The 14,193-nt window shown below is 39.9% G+C and overlaps 1 protein-coding gene across 3 annotated transcripts in view; it reads right to left on the minus strand.

The window, feature by feature from the left end:
* The window catches only part of LOC134626351 (DNA (cytosine-5)-methyltransferase 1-like), a 39,343-nt gene that overhangs the window by 24,076 nt on the left and 1,074 nt on the right, over positions 1-14,193 (minus strand). Inside the window, exons 3-35 of one of the 3 annotated variants that reach the window (XM_063472089.1) lie at positions 14,041-14,148; positions 13,690-13,930; positions 13,513-13,585; positions 13,337-13,418; positions 13,194-13,234; positions 13,061-13,115; positions 12,891-12,974; positions 12,694-12,803; positions 11,253-11,371; positions 11,071-11,163; positions 10,809-10,960; positions 10,401-10,588; positions 9,948-9,962; positions 8,233-8,413; positions 8,041-8,138; positions 7,721-7,868; positions 7,500-7,615; positions 7,226-7,427; positions 7,009-7,142; positions 6,729-6,908; positions 6,191-6,415; positions 5,917-6,109; positions 5,591-5,681; positions 5,370-5,507; positions 4,978-5,260; positions 4,710-4,851; positions 4,369-4,535; positions 4,083-4,260; positions 3,800-3,995; positions 3,548-3,711; positions 3,200-3,316; positions 1,032-1,125; positions 852-908 (exon numbers count right to left, since the gene is read on the minus strand). In XM_063472089.1, coding sequence (XP_063328159.1) covers positions 871-908; positions 1,032-1,125; positions 3,200-3,316; positions 3,548-3,711; positions 3,800-3,995; positions 4,083-4,260; positions 4,369-4,535; positions 4,710-4,851; positions 4,978-5,260; positions 5,370-5,507; positions 5,591-5,681; positions 5,917-6,109; positions 6,191-6,415; positions 6,729-6,908; positions 7,009-7,142; positions 7,226-7,427; positions 7,500-7,615; positions 7,721-7,868; positions 8,041-8,138; positions 8,233-8,413; positions 9,948-9,962; positions 10,401-10,588; positions 10,809-10,960; positions 11,071-11,163; positions 11,253-11,371; positions 12,694-12,803; positions 12,891-12,974; positions 13,061-13,115; positions 13,194-13,234; positions 13,337-13,418; positions 13,513-13,585; positions 13,690-13,930; positions 14,041-14,148 — 4,446 coding nt within the window. In that variant the 3' untranslated portion in view covers positions 852-870. Of the gene's footprint in view, positions 1-658; positions 909-1,031; positions 1,126-3,199; positions 3,317-3,547; positions 3,712-3,799; positions 3,996-4,082; positions 4,261-4,368; positions 4,536-4,709; positions 4,852-4,977; positions 5,261-5,369; positions 5,508-5,590; positions 5,682-5,916; positions 6,110-6,190; positions 6,416-6,728; positions 6,909-7,008; positions 7,143-7,225; positions 7,428-7,499; positions 7,616-7,720; positions 7,869-8,040; positions 8,139-8,232; positions 8,414-9,947; positions 9,963-10,400; positions 10,589-10,808; positions 10,961-11,070; positions 11,164-11,252; positions 11,372-12,693; positions 12,804-12,890; positions 12,975-13,060; positions 13,116-13,193; positions 13,235-13,336; positions 13,419-13,512; positions 13,586-13,689; positions 13,931-14,040; positions 14,149-14,193 lie in introns of those variants that run through there. The other 2 variants (XM_063472087.1, XM_063472090.1) reach the window with 2 other exon arrangements.

Genomic DNA, 14,193 nt, shown 5'->3' on the forward strand with positions numbered 1-14,193 from the left:
CAGGGAAGGAGCCCTGTTGCACTTACCCGACTTTTTTGTACCAGTTTTGTGAATTTCAGTGCAGACAATCTGGAAACAACTCATTGCAAATCTAAAATGTTTCAAATCACAGTCCTCAACTACTAATTTGTGATTGACGTAATGAATGGTTATTAAATTAGAATGTGTGTTTCTCTTGTAAGTATATGGTTCCTTCTGTGTAGCTACAAGATTAGTTGCAAAGTCAAGGTTTTAGAGTTTCCTGTTTATCAGGGCAAGTTAAAATGCTGCAGTTTCAATGTTTTGTTGATGATCAGGGAGTACAGTTTACTTCCAGTAGTGTTATTTGTAGGAATTATAGTAATTAATTTGTATTTATTTTTTCAAATGTATTTGTAACCCCAAATAAATTTTGCAACGTCAAAGATGGCGGTGAAAGTAGCTCAAGGAAAGAGGTTTTAGTACAGGTCAGACTTTAAGCAGTTACAAAAAAAAAAAAAAAAAAAAAAAAAAAAAGTCATGTAGTGAAAACATGCATAGTTTTAAGGTTCATTTACAAAATGCTTCAGATTCTGATTCCCGTCATATTGATCACACTCTTGCTGTACATTTACAATAATGAAAACTACAAGTAGAATTTCATAAGATTTATTTGAAATATTACATATAAAAACTACATACAATTTATCCCACATTAGGTGAACATTTAACAACAACAGCAACAACATCATGATTAAAAGCACATTTAAAACTCAATGTGGAATGGTACTACATAGAAAGTCCATAGCGGCCACTTGGTGACGCCATTAAATCGCAACTTATTTAAGAGAAATCATTTCACCAGCATCAGGATTTGCAGAAGTGATGATTCTTGATGAAAACTGTACACGCTTAATCAGAGAGCTCCATCTTCTCTTGTTTAATGTTCTCTGTGGAGGAAAAATAAATAAGTTAAAATTAATTAATTTTAAAAAACAAAACCACACACTTTAATAAGGACTGTTGCATTCAAATCTTAAAAAAAATAATCATATGATTAAACAGAAAGTCACCTGATGCTTGTTCTTCCTTCATCCTTTCCGTGATGCACCTCTTAATCTCAAGCCCAATGGCCCTAGAGAGCGGAGGGGGCACAGCATTTCCAACCTGGAAGGAAACAGAAGCAATTACTTGGCAAGAAGCAGGGAGAGACGTTTCTGGACAGCTCTGCAACTCAGTCTGAATTTAAAGATAAAGGCCAAAATGACAAGGCCAAAACAAAAATAAGCAGCATTTTAATTTATCATTTATGTAACAAACAAAAATAACACCACATTAATTTATCCTCCATCACCTAAATTTATTGCCTCTCACAGACATAAAAACTGTACTAAAAGAAGGCAGTTTTCAGGTTTACATTGTGCTACATTAAGGGGCGTAATTTCCAGGGGGGGTTATGACCGCCCCAATAATCAGACCCACCCAATAAAATGATGAATTATCTTGCATAAATAGGCTGTTGATTTTCTTTCCTCGTCTCAGGTATAACCAGCAAAATAGTTGCATGTTTAATCATCTGGGAATTTACCCAGATTCATTTATTTATTTATTTATTTATTTAGGCAGAGATCTTGACACCCCCCCAATGTTCAGCACAAAGTTACGCCGATGGCTCCATTCCTGCAAGCCTGACCAAGCAACACCTCCTGAAAGGAAATCATTATCCTTCACGTGACTTGTACAATATTGTGACTAGAGATGGACCGATCCGATATTACGTATCGGTCCGATACTGACCTAAATTACTGGATCGGATATCGGCGAGAAATAAAAAATGTAATCCGATCCATTAAATATCAAAAAAAAAAAAAACACCTCACAAAACTTGCGACACGGCGTAACTCGGCTCATAACCGTAGCACGTCGGAGCAGTGTGCATCACGTGATAGAGCGCTGCGTGCCTGGAGCCTTGCTAGCAATCCGGCATTTCATCTCCAAGGAAGTTATCCCAGAGAGAAGTAAAGCAAGTGTGTAAGTTCATCTCTGAATGTTTGTACAGCGTTCCCACGTTAAGCTTAACAACCGATATGTGGAGCGACTGCCTCTTCTCTCTCCCTCCCTCTCCTGCCGCTACTTCATGAAACTGCTTAATGATCAGCTGATCGGCTTTTCTGTCGGGAGTCCGTCTCTCTTCTTTGTTTTTGGCCCACTTTGCATCAGAAAGAGGAAACCAGCAGCTGAACAACAGCAGCACGTTTAACCTTGATAAGCTGTTGTTAGAATTTAGAATTTAATATTTCTTTCTACACCAGGATCATTTTCTACGCAGCTGACGGCTGGTAACTGTGCAGGGGCGGATCTAGCAAAGTTTAGCCAGGGGGGCCGATAGGGCATGAACAGGGAAAGGGGGCACAAAGACATACTTTTCTTTCTTATTCTCATTTAAAATGTCTAGCTATTAATAAATAGATATCTGAATCTTACACCCAAAGTTTTAATCTGATGTAAAATGTATAGAAGTCCATTACTGTATATAGTAACTGTTAAGTCTAATATACCCTAGTAAGCTATAGTGCTTTTTCCTTTGGGAAGATACCATTTGTGCAGTTTGCAATTCTGTTGAAGAAAGACATTGAATCTATTTAGTTATTCTTGAAAAATAATTTAATTCTGTGCATTTTTTTTTTTTTTCCACACTGCATCAAATAAAAGTTGATTACTTCGATTAAGCATCATGAGGTGGAGGGTGGGGGGTGGTTACCTTTTTTTTTTTGCTGGGAGTTGGCAACCCTATTAGTTAGGTTGCTTAATATTTCTGCTAAGTACTCTTTAAAATACCAGAATAGTAAGGATGGTGCAGGTTTAAGTTTATTTGATTGATCAGTACTGCTGAACTATGAAATATTTTGGGTGCAGTGTATATTTTACATACAGGTATAACAGAATAGCTTTAGTGTTGTTGTTTATTTAAACTTGAGTATGAACTTAGACAAAATGCAGCAATATATTAAAAAACAGTTTTATTGATTAAAAAACACACTATATCGGATTCATATCGGTATCGGCAGATATCCAAATTTATGATATCGATATCGGACATAAAAAAGTGGTATCGTGCCATCTCTAATTGTGACTAATACTCGCAGCAAAGTCACTGTTGCTGCTCTTACCTTCTTTGTAGCAACTGTAACCACATAAATTTCTCAGGGATTAATAAAAGTATTCTGATTCCAGACTGTACCTGTCTGTGTTTGTCCAGGATGTTTCCAAAGAAGCGGTAGGTGTCAGGGAACCCCTGAGAGCGTGCACACTCTCTCACACTGACAACTCTGTGCTGCTCAGGATGGAGTACACGGCCCTGTAATCAAGAGAGCCTAAGGTCAGTTTCTTTCATTTAAGAAGTGTAAACCATCTCCTGAAACACAAATTAGCTTAAGACTTAAATGCAAGTACTCTTCTGATGTTTTTTCACTCCTATATTAAATAAATTTGAAGGATGTTTAATGTAAATCCAAGTAAACTAACTGAAATGCTTAATAATACTAAATTTAAAACAAACAAACAAAAAAAAAAAACACAACTTATGTACCTGCTTGCCCATTGGTTCAGGATTGGTGACTGTTGTGCTGAAGAAACCATCCCATTCCAACCTGCCATAGAGTCCTGCCCAGTGATTGTGGCGGTTCCCAGTGTGGGGCAGACACCAGGGGATCAGGGTATTAAACTGCCTGTCTGCAGGGTCACAAGGCTTACCTAAAAAGACATATGCATGGAAACTATAAGAGATGTATCCCAGATGGAGATTTAAGCTCTACAACGTTTTCTTTTAAGTCCTGCATACCTCCTGCACAGGTGCAAACACCTCTGAGTGCACCGGTGCCGCTACGCCCATTCTTCTTATCATGATGTGTGTAACGCAGTTTCTTAGTCAGGGTGCCATCCTTCAGTCGGACCTCGATGTTGGGCAGATCCCTCCAGTCGGAGCCTGGAGCCAAGGGGATGTAACGCATCCGACCCTCAACCAGTGCACTCATATCCTGTAACGCAGATCATGTAACTTCTGTCATAAAGTTAATGACTGAAAGACTGAAAGAGCAAGCCAACATGAAAACACCACAACTCACCTTGCAGATATGATCTCTGAGGATAGGCTGGTACTGTGTGCCTCTGATCTGCCTCTGGAACCAAGACTGGGGCTCCCCATTGTAGGAAATCTCCAATGCAGCTGCACCATTGCGAATCTCTGGCAGGTCAGACATGGTATCCCTGACAGTGATAGTTCTGTAGATTCCACCATTGCCTCTGTAGACAGAAATTTCAGTGACAATGAAGCTTTAATGTCTTGCGAGAAAGATTTGCAACCTAAAAATACAATATAAGCAACCCAGAAGGGGAAAGTGTTTACATTACCGTGTGACATTGCTGACGTATCTCTTTTCACCCACCACAACGCTGAGAGAGCAAGCTCTGGGAGCAAACACATGCAGAGGCTCAGGATAGCGTGGCAGCTTCTCTCCCGGAGCAGCAGCCAGGATGATGGCCCTGCGCCGGGTCTGAGCAACACCGTACTGACCGGCCTAATGAGAGGAGAACGCAGCGCATTAGTGATCCTTTATTGTATGAGAAGACAAGAAAAACCTTATAGCAAGCTGTTGGTTAACAACACAAGCTCTGAAATTTTTTCCAAGTCAATTTCATTTTAGCTTCACCCAAAATTTCACAGCAGAAAAGAAGTCTAAGGTCTGACCCACCTGCAAGACACCAAAGGTACACTGGTATCCCATTCGCACAAGACAGCGCAGTGTGAGCTTCAGGACCATAGAGTTTTTGAATGACACAAAGTTCCTCACGTTCTCAAGCAGGAAGAATTTGGGTCTGTAGTAGTCGCAGTAGCTGCAATAAGAAGAAAAATAATTTAAAAAAAAAAACTATTAATGCGAGGTTAGAGTTTTTGTGGGAAACAACAAAAAAGGTTGCCAAACAGTGTCGGCGAAAGTTGATGACTTTAGACGAACCCACCTAAGATAGGAGACAACAAGTGAGTTCTTGAATTTGGAGTAAGTGCGAGAGTTGAAGCGGTTCATCCCACTGAACCCTTGACAAGGAGGCCCTCCACACAGCATCTCCACATCACCCTTCTGAGGCAGCTTCTGGCCAAGAGAATTTGTTTTCTCTCCAGACATGACCAACTTCAGCAAGATGTTGCAGTCCTCAGTGAACACCGTTGTGCCTGGGTTGTTCAGTCTGAAGGCCTGTGCTGCTGGCTCCCACATCTCTATAGCCCAGAGGGTCTCCGAGATACCTAAAGGCAACAAGCAGTTACGTTTTTGTAGTGCAGTCCAAAAAACTAAATAAATTTTAAAAGAAAATGATGATTTGAAAACATTTTGTGAGTGGTATGCAACATTTACCAGCCTGGTGGAATCCCTCAGAAAGTCCACCACAGCCAGAGAACACATCCAATGTGCGATACTTGGGCACTTTAGGTTTAGGCTGTGGCTGTGAGTCCAGCTGTTCCTGTGCAGCTGAAGCTTTTCCTTTGCCTTTACCTTGGGAAACCAAATGTAATACATTAGGATTTCAGAGACTACTAAAATCAATTTTTGAAGGAAAAAATAGATGCAATTTCTACCTTTTCCTTTGCCTTTTCCTTTTCCTTTATGGACAGTTGAACGAGCATGATTTGGGGGATCCTCAAAGCTTTTTCCCTTTGCATTATAGGCCTGTGAAGGAGGCACATGTATGAAACTAAGACTTCTACGTTTCTACACTGCATTGAAGACATGTTCAAGACTTTTCCAAATAAATGTTCCAGTATTAGGCAAAATCTCTGAGTACCATGCCAACTGTTTTTTTGCTTTCTTCTATGCACGTGGGGTTGTCATTACAAGAAATTATTGTTTTTGATGAATTGATAAATAGATGATTAGAGATTACAGCAGAAAGGAAGTACTGTACCTCAAGAAAATAGAAGCGGTCAGGTCCAGCACTGGAGTAGTCCTGGATGGATTCATTCAGGTCCTCTGCATATTCTACCTGGCAGCGGCCAAGTACGTCACCCATGTTTACGGTCACTTCTTCATCACTCCAGTACAGCTGATTGATGTCTGTATGGTAACTAGCTTTGACACCTTTGTGTGTGTTCTCAGGCCTGGAAAACAAGATACAATTCGTTAAAGTCTTAAAATTTGTCCAATTAATAGCAACCCATTAAACTGTTAACAGTTTTTACCTGTAGAACTTGTAGAGTCGCAGTTTGACCTCTGACATGTCGGGTTTCCCATTGCTACGCCTGTGACAGAAGATCTCTTTGATGCGCCCAACACGGAAGGGCTCAGGAGCATCCAGGTTTGAGCCCTTGATGTAGTCTGAGGACTTCCTGTAATACTCTGGATACAGATCCTCATCCACATCGTCTTTCCTGTGGGATCGCTTCACTGGACTGGCTGGCTTCACACTAAGAACCACATTGTTATAGAGGTAAGTGGTGTCCAAGTTTTATAATATACTTTAATATTATCCACGATACTCAATCTTCCCTTTTTAATAAAGAACAAAATTTATTTAACCTGAAAAAAATAAAAAATATAAATAGGAGAGCTGTGTGTAAAGAAGGCCCTCTAGTGGCTGAAGCTGCACTACACATGAAGGTTCAGTATAGAAACACTTATACTCCTCGTTCATGCAAACTAAGACTGAAACTTCTAAATAGCATTAGACTGTAGATGTGTATTCATCATTCTACAGGTCTGAATAAAAGTAACACTCACCTGAAATTAAAAGCCTCAGGGGGAAGGTAGACGCTGTCCCCTACCCTGAACTGTTCTCCCTTAAAGCAAGCCATAGCATACAAAGCCTTTGTGTCATGGTCTTCATTCTCCAGGGGTTCAAATACATGAGGCTTATCTTCTTCCTCTCGCTCTTTAGTCCTAACACAGCTGCCACAGAACCTGCAGGTGAAAGTAGAGATTTTAAAAATGTAAAAAAAAAAAAAAAGAAATCAAGGAAAAGATCATGAGCAGCATAAATGAATGTGTAGCTGGTGCTTACTTGAATTTGCATTCTTCTGATGGAGACGTCTTCGGAGGCATTTCAAACCTGGCATATTCTGTGTCATACCAGAACTGATAGAAAAAACTCTTCCCGTCATCCTCAATCACCTTGAGGTCAACATCCACACCACCCTAAAATTACAGAAGCAACTGTTACATGAAGAAAATTACAATAAAAGCAGCTTCAGATCTTTCTAGCGCCTTTAAAAACTTACCTCCATAAACCAGTTGTTCGATGGGGCTTTATACATAACATCAACTTTGCCTTGGACATAATTGAGCAGCATGTCCTCACATTCATCCACAATGACAAGCTCGAGTGGATCTGAAGTCTCGCCGAGCACAGTGTCTATTCCACGAAGGAACCAGTGGGCATGAAACATCTTTCCATTATTATCCTCCCACATTGACGTGATCCTAAGAAAAGACACCTCATTAGATTTGAGACCTGAAAATTTAATGTTATTATACTATGTCTGAAACGCTTACCTTGCCAGATACAGTGGAATGGATGGATCCTCTGATGATACTGAGACACAGTCTCCCACCTCCAGCAGTTCATCGTTCAAAGAGACCTTCCTGTAGTATTGCTTCTTCCCTTCAGTCTGAAAGGAGTTAAAGATGAATATTTTCATATGACCAGTGCTGGGAACCACTGCTGCACTAGAGGGTAGTTCTATTCATCTACCACACAGGATGAAAACACATACGTGAATAGATTCTCCAATCCATGTAAGTTTGCACTGGGTCTGCTTCTTTCTTTTGGCATGAGGAACCTTTTTAGGCTTCTCCACAGGAACATCTTCCTCCTCAATGTTCTCATCATCTTCAGCCTCCTTGACTGCGAGGTTGGGGCATCTAAACAGAGATATAGATTTAAAGAGATTAATACAATTGCAACACCAAGCTGTATATAAAATATCAAGTCTGTGTTTTATTCCTTCTTGCTTGAAATATTATGACAGATAAAGTCACTGACGCAAATATTTGGAAAAGCATTTGTAGGCAACACATTCAAAAACATGCTCACCTTCTCTGCTTACAAGCTTGTTTGCTTTTTCCACTTCCTCCAAATTTGATCATGTCTTTGCAAGCTGCACACTTTCCACAATCAGGAGACTGACAAACCTGTCCACACACATAGAAAAATAATTCAATATGCATAAGGATTACAGAGGATGGACATCAAGATCAGATACTGTACAGATGTTATCCAACTTGCCTCACAGACACCACAGCGCTGTCTTTTCATGGCACTTTCTTTATCATTCTGCTCTATCTGATCAGAGAAGAATGCATCAAAGATCTGGTAGACCAGCTTTGTAGTGGTTGCTTTAGTTGGTCCCTTACTATCTTTTTCTATCTTTGTTGGGTGACGAATAGCCTGTCTTCTGGCAGCCCTCCTGTCAACAGAACAAAGTGCATGGTCAGAAGATGCAGATTTTACTCTGCACAAATACCTGACGATAAGTGACGTAATGGCATTATGAAGCCCCTGGCCATCAACACACCACAGCATCAGGCCATGCAAAGAAACAAGCAAACCAAACTAAACAGACAGAATGTTCAATGCAGAGTTTCCATCTGATGTAAGAGGCAATAAAGTTCTCTCCGCGGGAAGCAATTGGGCCTGCATGGGAAAAAAACAAAAAAACACGAAAAACAAAAATCACACCAACATGTGCCAACTTCCTGAGTGTAAAGACTGCTTTGATCTCCTGTGGCTTTTGTTCTTCCTGTCAAAGTTATAAATAACATTCGCTGCAAGCACTCTGAACTCTTAACAAATTCTAACCCATGTTTGCGGAAGAGTCATATTTCTTATTAAACAAGATGGAGAACCCTCACCTATATGAAGGCTTTTGAGCCTTAACTCATACAGGCTCTAACTAAATCAAAGTTAATTCCAAATATAAAGAGAATACCCTGACAGCACCGGCCTCAGGCGATGAAAAGTTTTGTTTTTAATTCTGATGCTTTACAGCTGTGGCGCTGTCCCATGTTCAAACACAAAGCTTGAACTTGGGACTTTCCAAGTCTTCTTGTTCTATGGATTATGAATTTCGTAATGGAAAAAAAAAAAGTTCACGAGAAAAAGCCTCCGCACAGCCATTATGAAACTTAACACTTCTTTCTTCACCTACTATTAAGAGATTCTGCATCTCTTGCACAATATGCTCCTTTTCTAAATGCATTTTTGAAACTGCCAGATACAAGATCAGAATCTCGGGAGAACTAGCTTTCTATGAGGAAGCACTGGCCAACAACGTCACTGCTAGAGGCATGATGACCGTTTTTAACGTTCACATTTGTTTTGCACAAATGCTCATAAATGTCAGCAACAATCTCACTATACTACTAGCATCAAAGCTCCTCAGGTTTTAGCAACCCACCCACTGTTGGGTAAGCAAGTCTGTGGTAGAAGTTACTTTTTGAAAGTGAATGCCCTTTCCCAAACCTGCCTGTTTCCAAGGATCACATTCCAGATTGTTCTGTATAACAAATCGGGTATCACAAAATATTAAATGTAAACACATCACAAGTGTTCAACGAGTTGAAATGTGAAAAGAAGATTTGTATGTTTTAAATAATATTCTGTTAAACTCGAGCGGGATGTGCCAGTCTAGTTAAGTTGTTTCTGCAAAGTTTGTTTTAATCCTACGACATCTTGAAATAAATTAACCACTGCACTCCGTCGCAGTATTTTAAGCGCGCCGATTCCTCAAATCTGATATACGTGGCCAGATTTCAAATCTGCTGAATAAACTAAAAATAAACCACAATGTAAAGCCAAAAAATATAAAATGATTTAAAGTAGAAATAAAACTTTAGCATGAAATCTGGTGTAGTGCTCTTTGTCCATAAAGTTTCTAAATGCTTCACATTAAACACACCACCAAACAAGCTAAAGATGCATTCACAATGAGGCCTACCTACCAGTACAGCAGCATGCTGCATTAGGAAATGTTAAAGGAATGTTAGACATTAGGGAGAACAGGGAGCAAGGAGCAGAAATACAGGAATATAAGCACAAATGAAATGGATAGTTTTAAAACCTGAAGGGAGTCAAAATAGCTGCTGATAGAAGAAAAAATAAAAATAAAAATGGGAAAGCTGAAACTGGATTTTTCATTATAAATTAAGTATGTATTACATGTTTCTTCAATGCACTGCAGCTTTAACATTAATCTATTATTTCAAGTATTTGCAGAATCAATTCAGACCGTTTTCTCTGAAATCTCAGAAGGCTGCAGATTCACAATCCAACAGATGAGACCAACACCCTTGAAAAATTCATCCTTTTAAGTATTGATGAAAATTATCACTATACATCTAAGCATACAAAACGGAAAGTTGTAACCAAAAAAAAAAAAAAAAAAGTTTAAGCACCTTTTTCCTAGAGTGACTCCTGCAAGCTTGATCAGGTCTCTCATGCAGGGAGTAACAATGATTGGCTGCTCATCCGAATCACCGGCCTCATCGTAGCTCTCCACCTGCTCTACAACAAACTGGGCATGGCGCAGGAGCGTGTCTTCAGTGAAGCAGTTGAAGTTTAGTCCTGCAGGAGGCACAGTCGTCTGAGGGAATGGAAAACAGGGCATAAGCTTTGGACATGTCATTAAGAAAAAAATAAATAAAAATTTGATCCCTGTGGGAAACCAACACAGCAACAGGCAGGATCACTTTATATGAATGGAAATATACACAGTAAAACATTTTTTAAAATTCTCAAACAGATACCATGACAGGAACCCGGATTCAAAGACAAGAGTTTGTTTCATTCACACAAGACTGCACCTCAATCTTATTGAGTAGGTCTTCGTAGGTAGCATCAGGATTCTTCTGGAGGAATTCAACCACTATCTTGCTCATATAGATCTTCTCTTGCATCAGTGCAAAGATGGGAGCGTACTCCTCACTGGGCTGCATTAAGATGTAGTCAGCAAAAGCTAGATAAGGAAAGAGTTGGATAAACATTAGTGTACTGTATATATGGATTTATTTATTTATTTTTTATTTTTTTTAACTAAAAGGAGAAGAAAATACACAATCATACTACCTGTAGTGAAACCAATCAAAGCTTTTTCTCCACCATCAAACCCAGTGATCCACCAGGCATTGATGGGTCCCAGCTTTTTGGCAGGAACACCACCTAAAAATACAGGGAAAAAAAGGTTATAAAAGCTAAAAGACAATGTACAATCACAATGAACTTTCTATAACTGGACAGGTTTTCCATACCATCCATACAAGGGTTGTCATCATAGATGGGTTTGACAACACAGCTGAAGTAAAGCTCAACATTCTTCTCAATAAGTCCAGAGTCGAATGGACAGAGATGGCCACGCTTGTCATAAACACTGCAACACACATTGTTATACCATATGACTGACAAAAACTTTAAGTTTTAGAATATAAAAACAGTCTAATTAGAAGGAACACATCTGTTCTTCTAAACTCCTTTTACTTTAGGGATCACCACAGCAGATCATCTGCCCATCTCTCACTCCATCCCTAACATCGTTCTGTCACGCCAACCCACTGCACGTCTTCCTTCACCACATCATGGATGTTCTCTATGGTCTCTTGCCCTCCACAAGGTTACTATCCATACTCTGTCCAAACCTTGCCTCTCTAACCCTGTCTGCAAATCTCTGAACCTGATCTGTACTCATTCATAATACTATCAATTCTGGACCCTCACAATTAAAATCTGATTATCTTCAGCTCCGCCTCCAGTCTTGTCTGTATGTCTCAATACCATCTTGTAAACCTTCCCTTTCACTATTGCTGATATCATTCTGTCACGAATCACCCCTGACCCATTTCGAAAGCCTCTCCACCCCTGCCCAACTACCTTCTTCACCCCTCATGCGCTGTCCTTTGCTTGAAAAGGTTCAGCCAATTTCAATACTACTACTTGCAGCAGCATTGTTGTGCTTGGATGTCTCCCTTTCACATAGCTTTCATTCTTCTATCCAGAGCATACCCCCCGTTTTTCCACTCTCTTCCACTTGCTTTCTATTGTTACTACACATCACTATGTCGTCTGCAAACACCCTTCCTGCCTAACCTCATCTGTCAATCTGTCCATCACCACTACAAACAAGAAGGGACTCAGAGCAGATCCCTCATGTAATCCCACCCCTACAATGAACCCATCTGTCACTCCTACCACACATCTCACCAGTATACGTTTTTTTTCCTAGATCCACAAGGATGCAGTGCAACTCTTCTTGTCACTGGATAGTTCTCCACCACTCTCAAAGCAAACATCAAATCTGTTGTGCTCTTTCTGTGTGAAGCCACGTACTTCATGATATCAAACTTTATCCCACTGTAGTTACTATTACCACCACCTCATCTGACCAACCACCTTTCCAATCTATCCTTTTCATAGATGCCCTCACCTACTCCCTGCACTTCCTGATCAACAGTTCCCCTCTGTCATTTTCTTCATTCTTGAGTTCCTCAAGGTACTATTTCCACCCTGTCACCACTCTCTTGACGCGATAGTGCATTTCCAACTCTATCCTGCTGCCCATTCAAGCTTGATGTCTCCCTCTAGCCAGTCAACACAGATCTTTCTCTCCTTGCAGTTTTGTTTTGTTCCTCTTACCTAACAAGCTGTGTATGTTACCTCACAGAAACAAAACCTTAATAAAGATGGAGAATCACTCACCTGAAGTTTGTGATCTTGTGCTGTGGCAGATCCTCATAGCTCTCAAATCCATCCTCATTGGAGTCAAACAGTGAGAGGCGCTCATCTGTTAACATTTCAGGCTCATCCAGCTGAAACACAGAAATTATGGGTTTGTTTTTTTTTTTTATAATTTAAAACAAACAAAACTGCAGTTTATGTGTGGCAAGTTCTCTCACCGCATTATCAGGATCCCCTTGAAAAAACTTCAGGTCAGAATCATCTAGGTACTGTCTACAGTCTTGACATTTGGGTGGGGGCGTCTGAACAGTAACAAAAACACAATCCAGTCAGCACGAAGCAGTAATGCCTCCAAAAATGTTTACAGTTCACCTATCCAAATCACTACCTTTACAGCAGAAACCGGCTTTACAATATCACTCTTGGATTCTTCTGGAGCAGCACTGCATAAAGAAAAGTGTCAACACATTTGCTTGTATAAGCTATATCACAATTGGTGCTCTCAAGACAAAGATACTTACTTTTCATCCGACTCCACTTTGAGACGTTTCTCCTCCCGAGACTACAAACAAATTTGAAAGTATGTGGAGGGTTATTTATCTGACACTGAGGAAGCTTCTATTCATGTTTTCTTTTACATTACTTTTACATAACATTACGATACCTCCTCAACGTCATCATCTTTCTTCAGTTCATTCTGTCCGTTGACAGCTTCTCCATTCAAGTCCTCTGACTTGCGCTTCTGACTGAAAGACATTTATTTCAAGCAGGTTAGAGTGACGGAAGAGTTTTGTTTTATGCCAAAATATATAAATGAATTAAATATATTCCTATACGCACACTTTAGTGAACATTGACAATATAGTTGGCTGTTTCCCACTGTTTCTGGTAACCCTGGTACTTGCTGGAGACTCTACAAAAGGAAAAAAATTATTTTAAAAATGACCTTTGCTTAAATAACTGGAGAAAGCCACTGAATGTGCAGGTGATCTCCATCTTAAGAGATTTTAAACATACTTTTTGTGTCAGAATTTGCCTTGCTCCTCCGCCCACCCTTCCCTTTCGAAGCAGTTGGTGACTTGACAGATTCCTCCTCCTCCTGTACGCTCATGGTTACATCTTCATCATGCTCGTCTTTGTGCGAACCATTTGAAAAGCCATTCGTCTTTCCATTCTTCTCTGCGTCGTCAACGTGGGAGCCATTTTCAAGATGAAGTTCTTTTCCAAGTAAGGCCTTCACTTTAGAGATATAGACCTCCTTAAAAAAAAAAAAAAAAAAGCACATGACATATGTCACAAGTTAGATGACAGAAAGTGAAGTACGGTTTTAGGATTAATATCAATTTGGACAACTTACAACTGACTGACCTTTGAGATCTCTGAACTTTTCATTTTTTCCTCCAGACTGGTCAGCTGATCCTGAGCATCAACATGCAGAAAGTCCTGCACCAACTTGAGCTTCTCTTTCACATGTTCCTGGAGTGACATTTTAAAAGAGAATAAGAGCTAATGAATAATGTA

Source organism: Pelmatolapia mariae, linkage group LG4, assembly GCF_036321145.2.
Source record: "Pelmatolapia mariae isolate MD_Pm_ZW linkage group LG4, Pm_UMD_F_2, whole genome shotgun sequence".
NCBI lineage: Eukaryota > Metazoa > Chordata > Actinopteri > Cichliformes > Cichlidae > Pelmatolapia > Pelmatolapia mariae.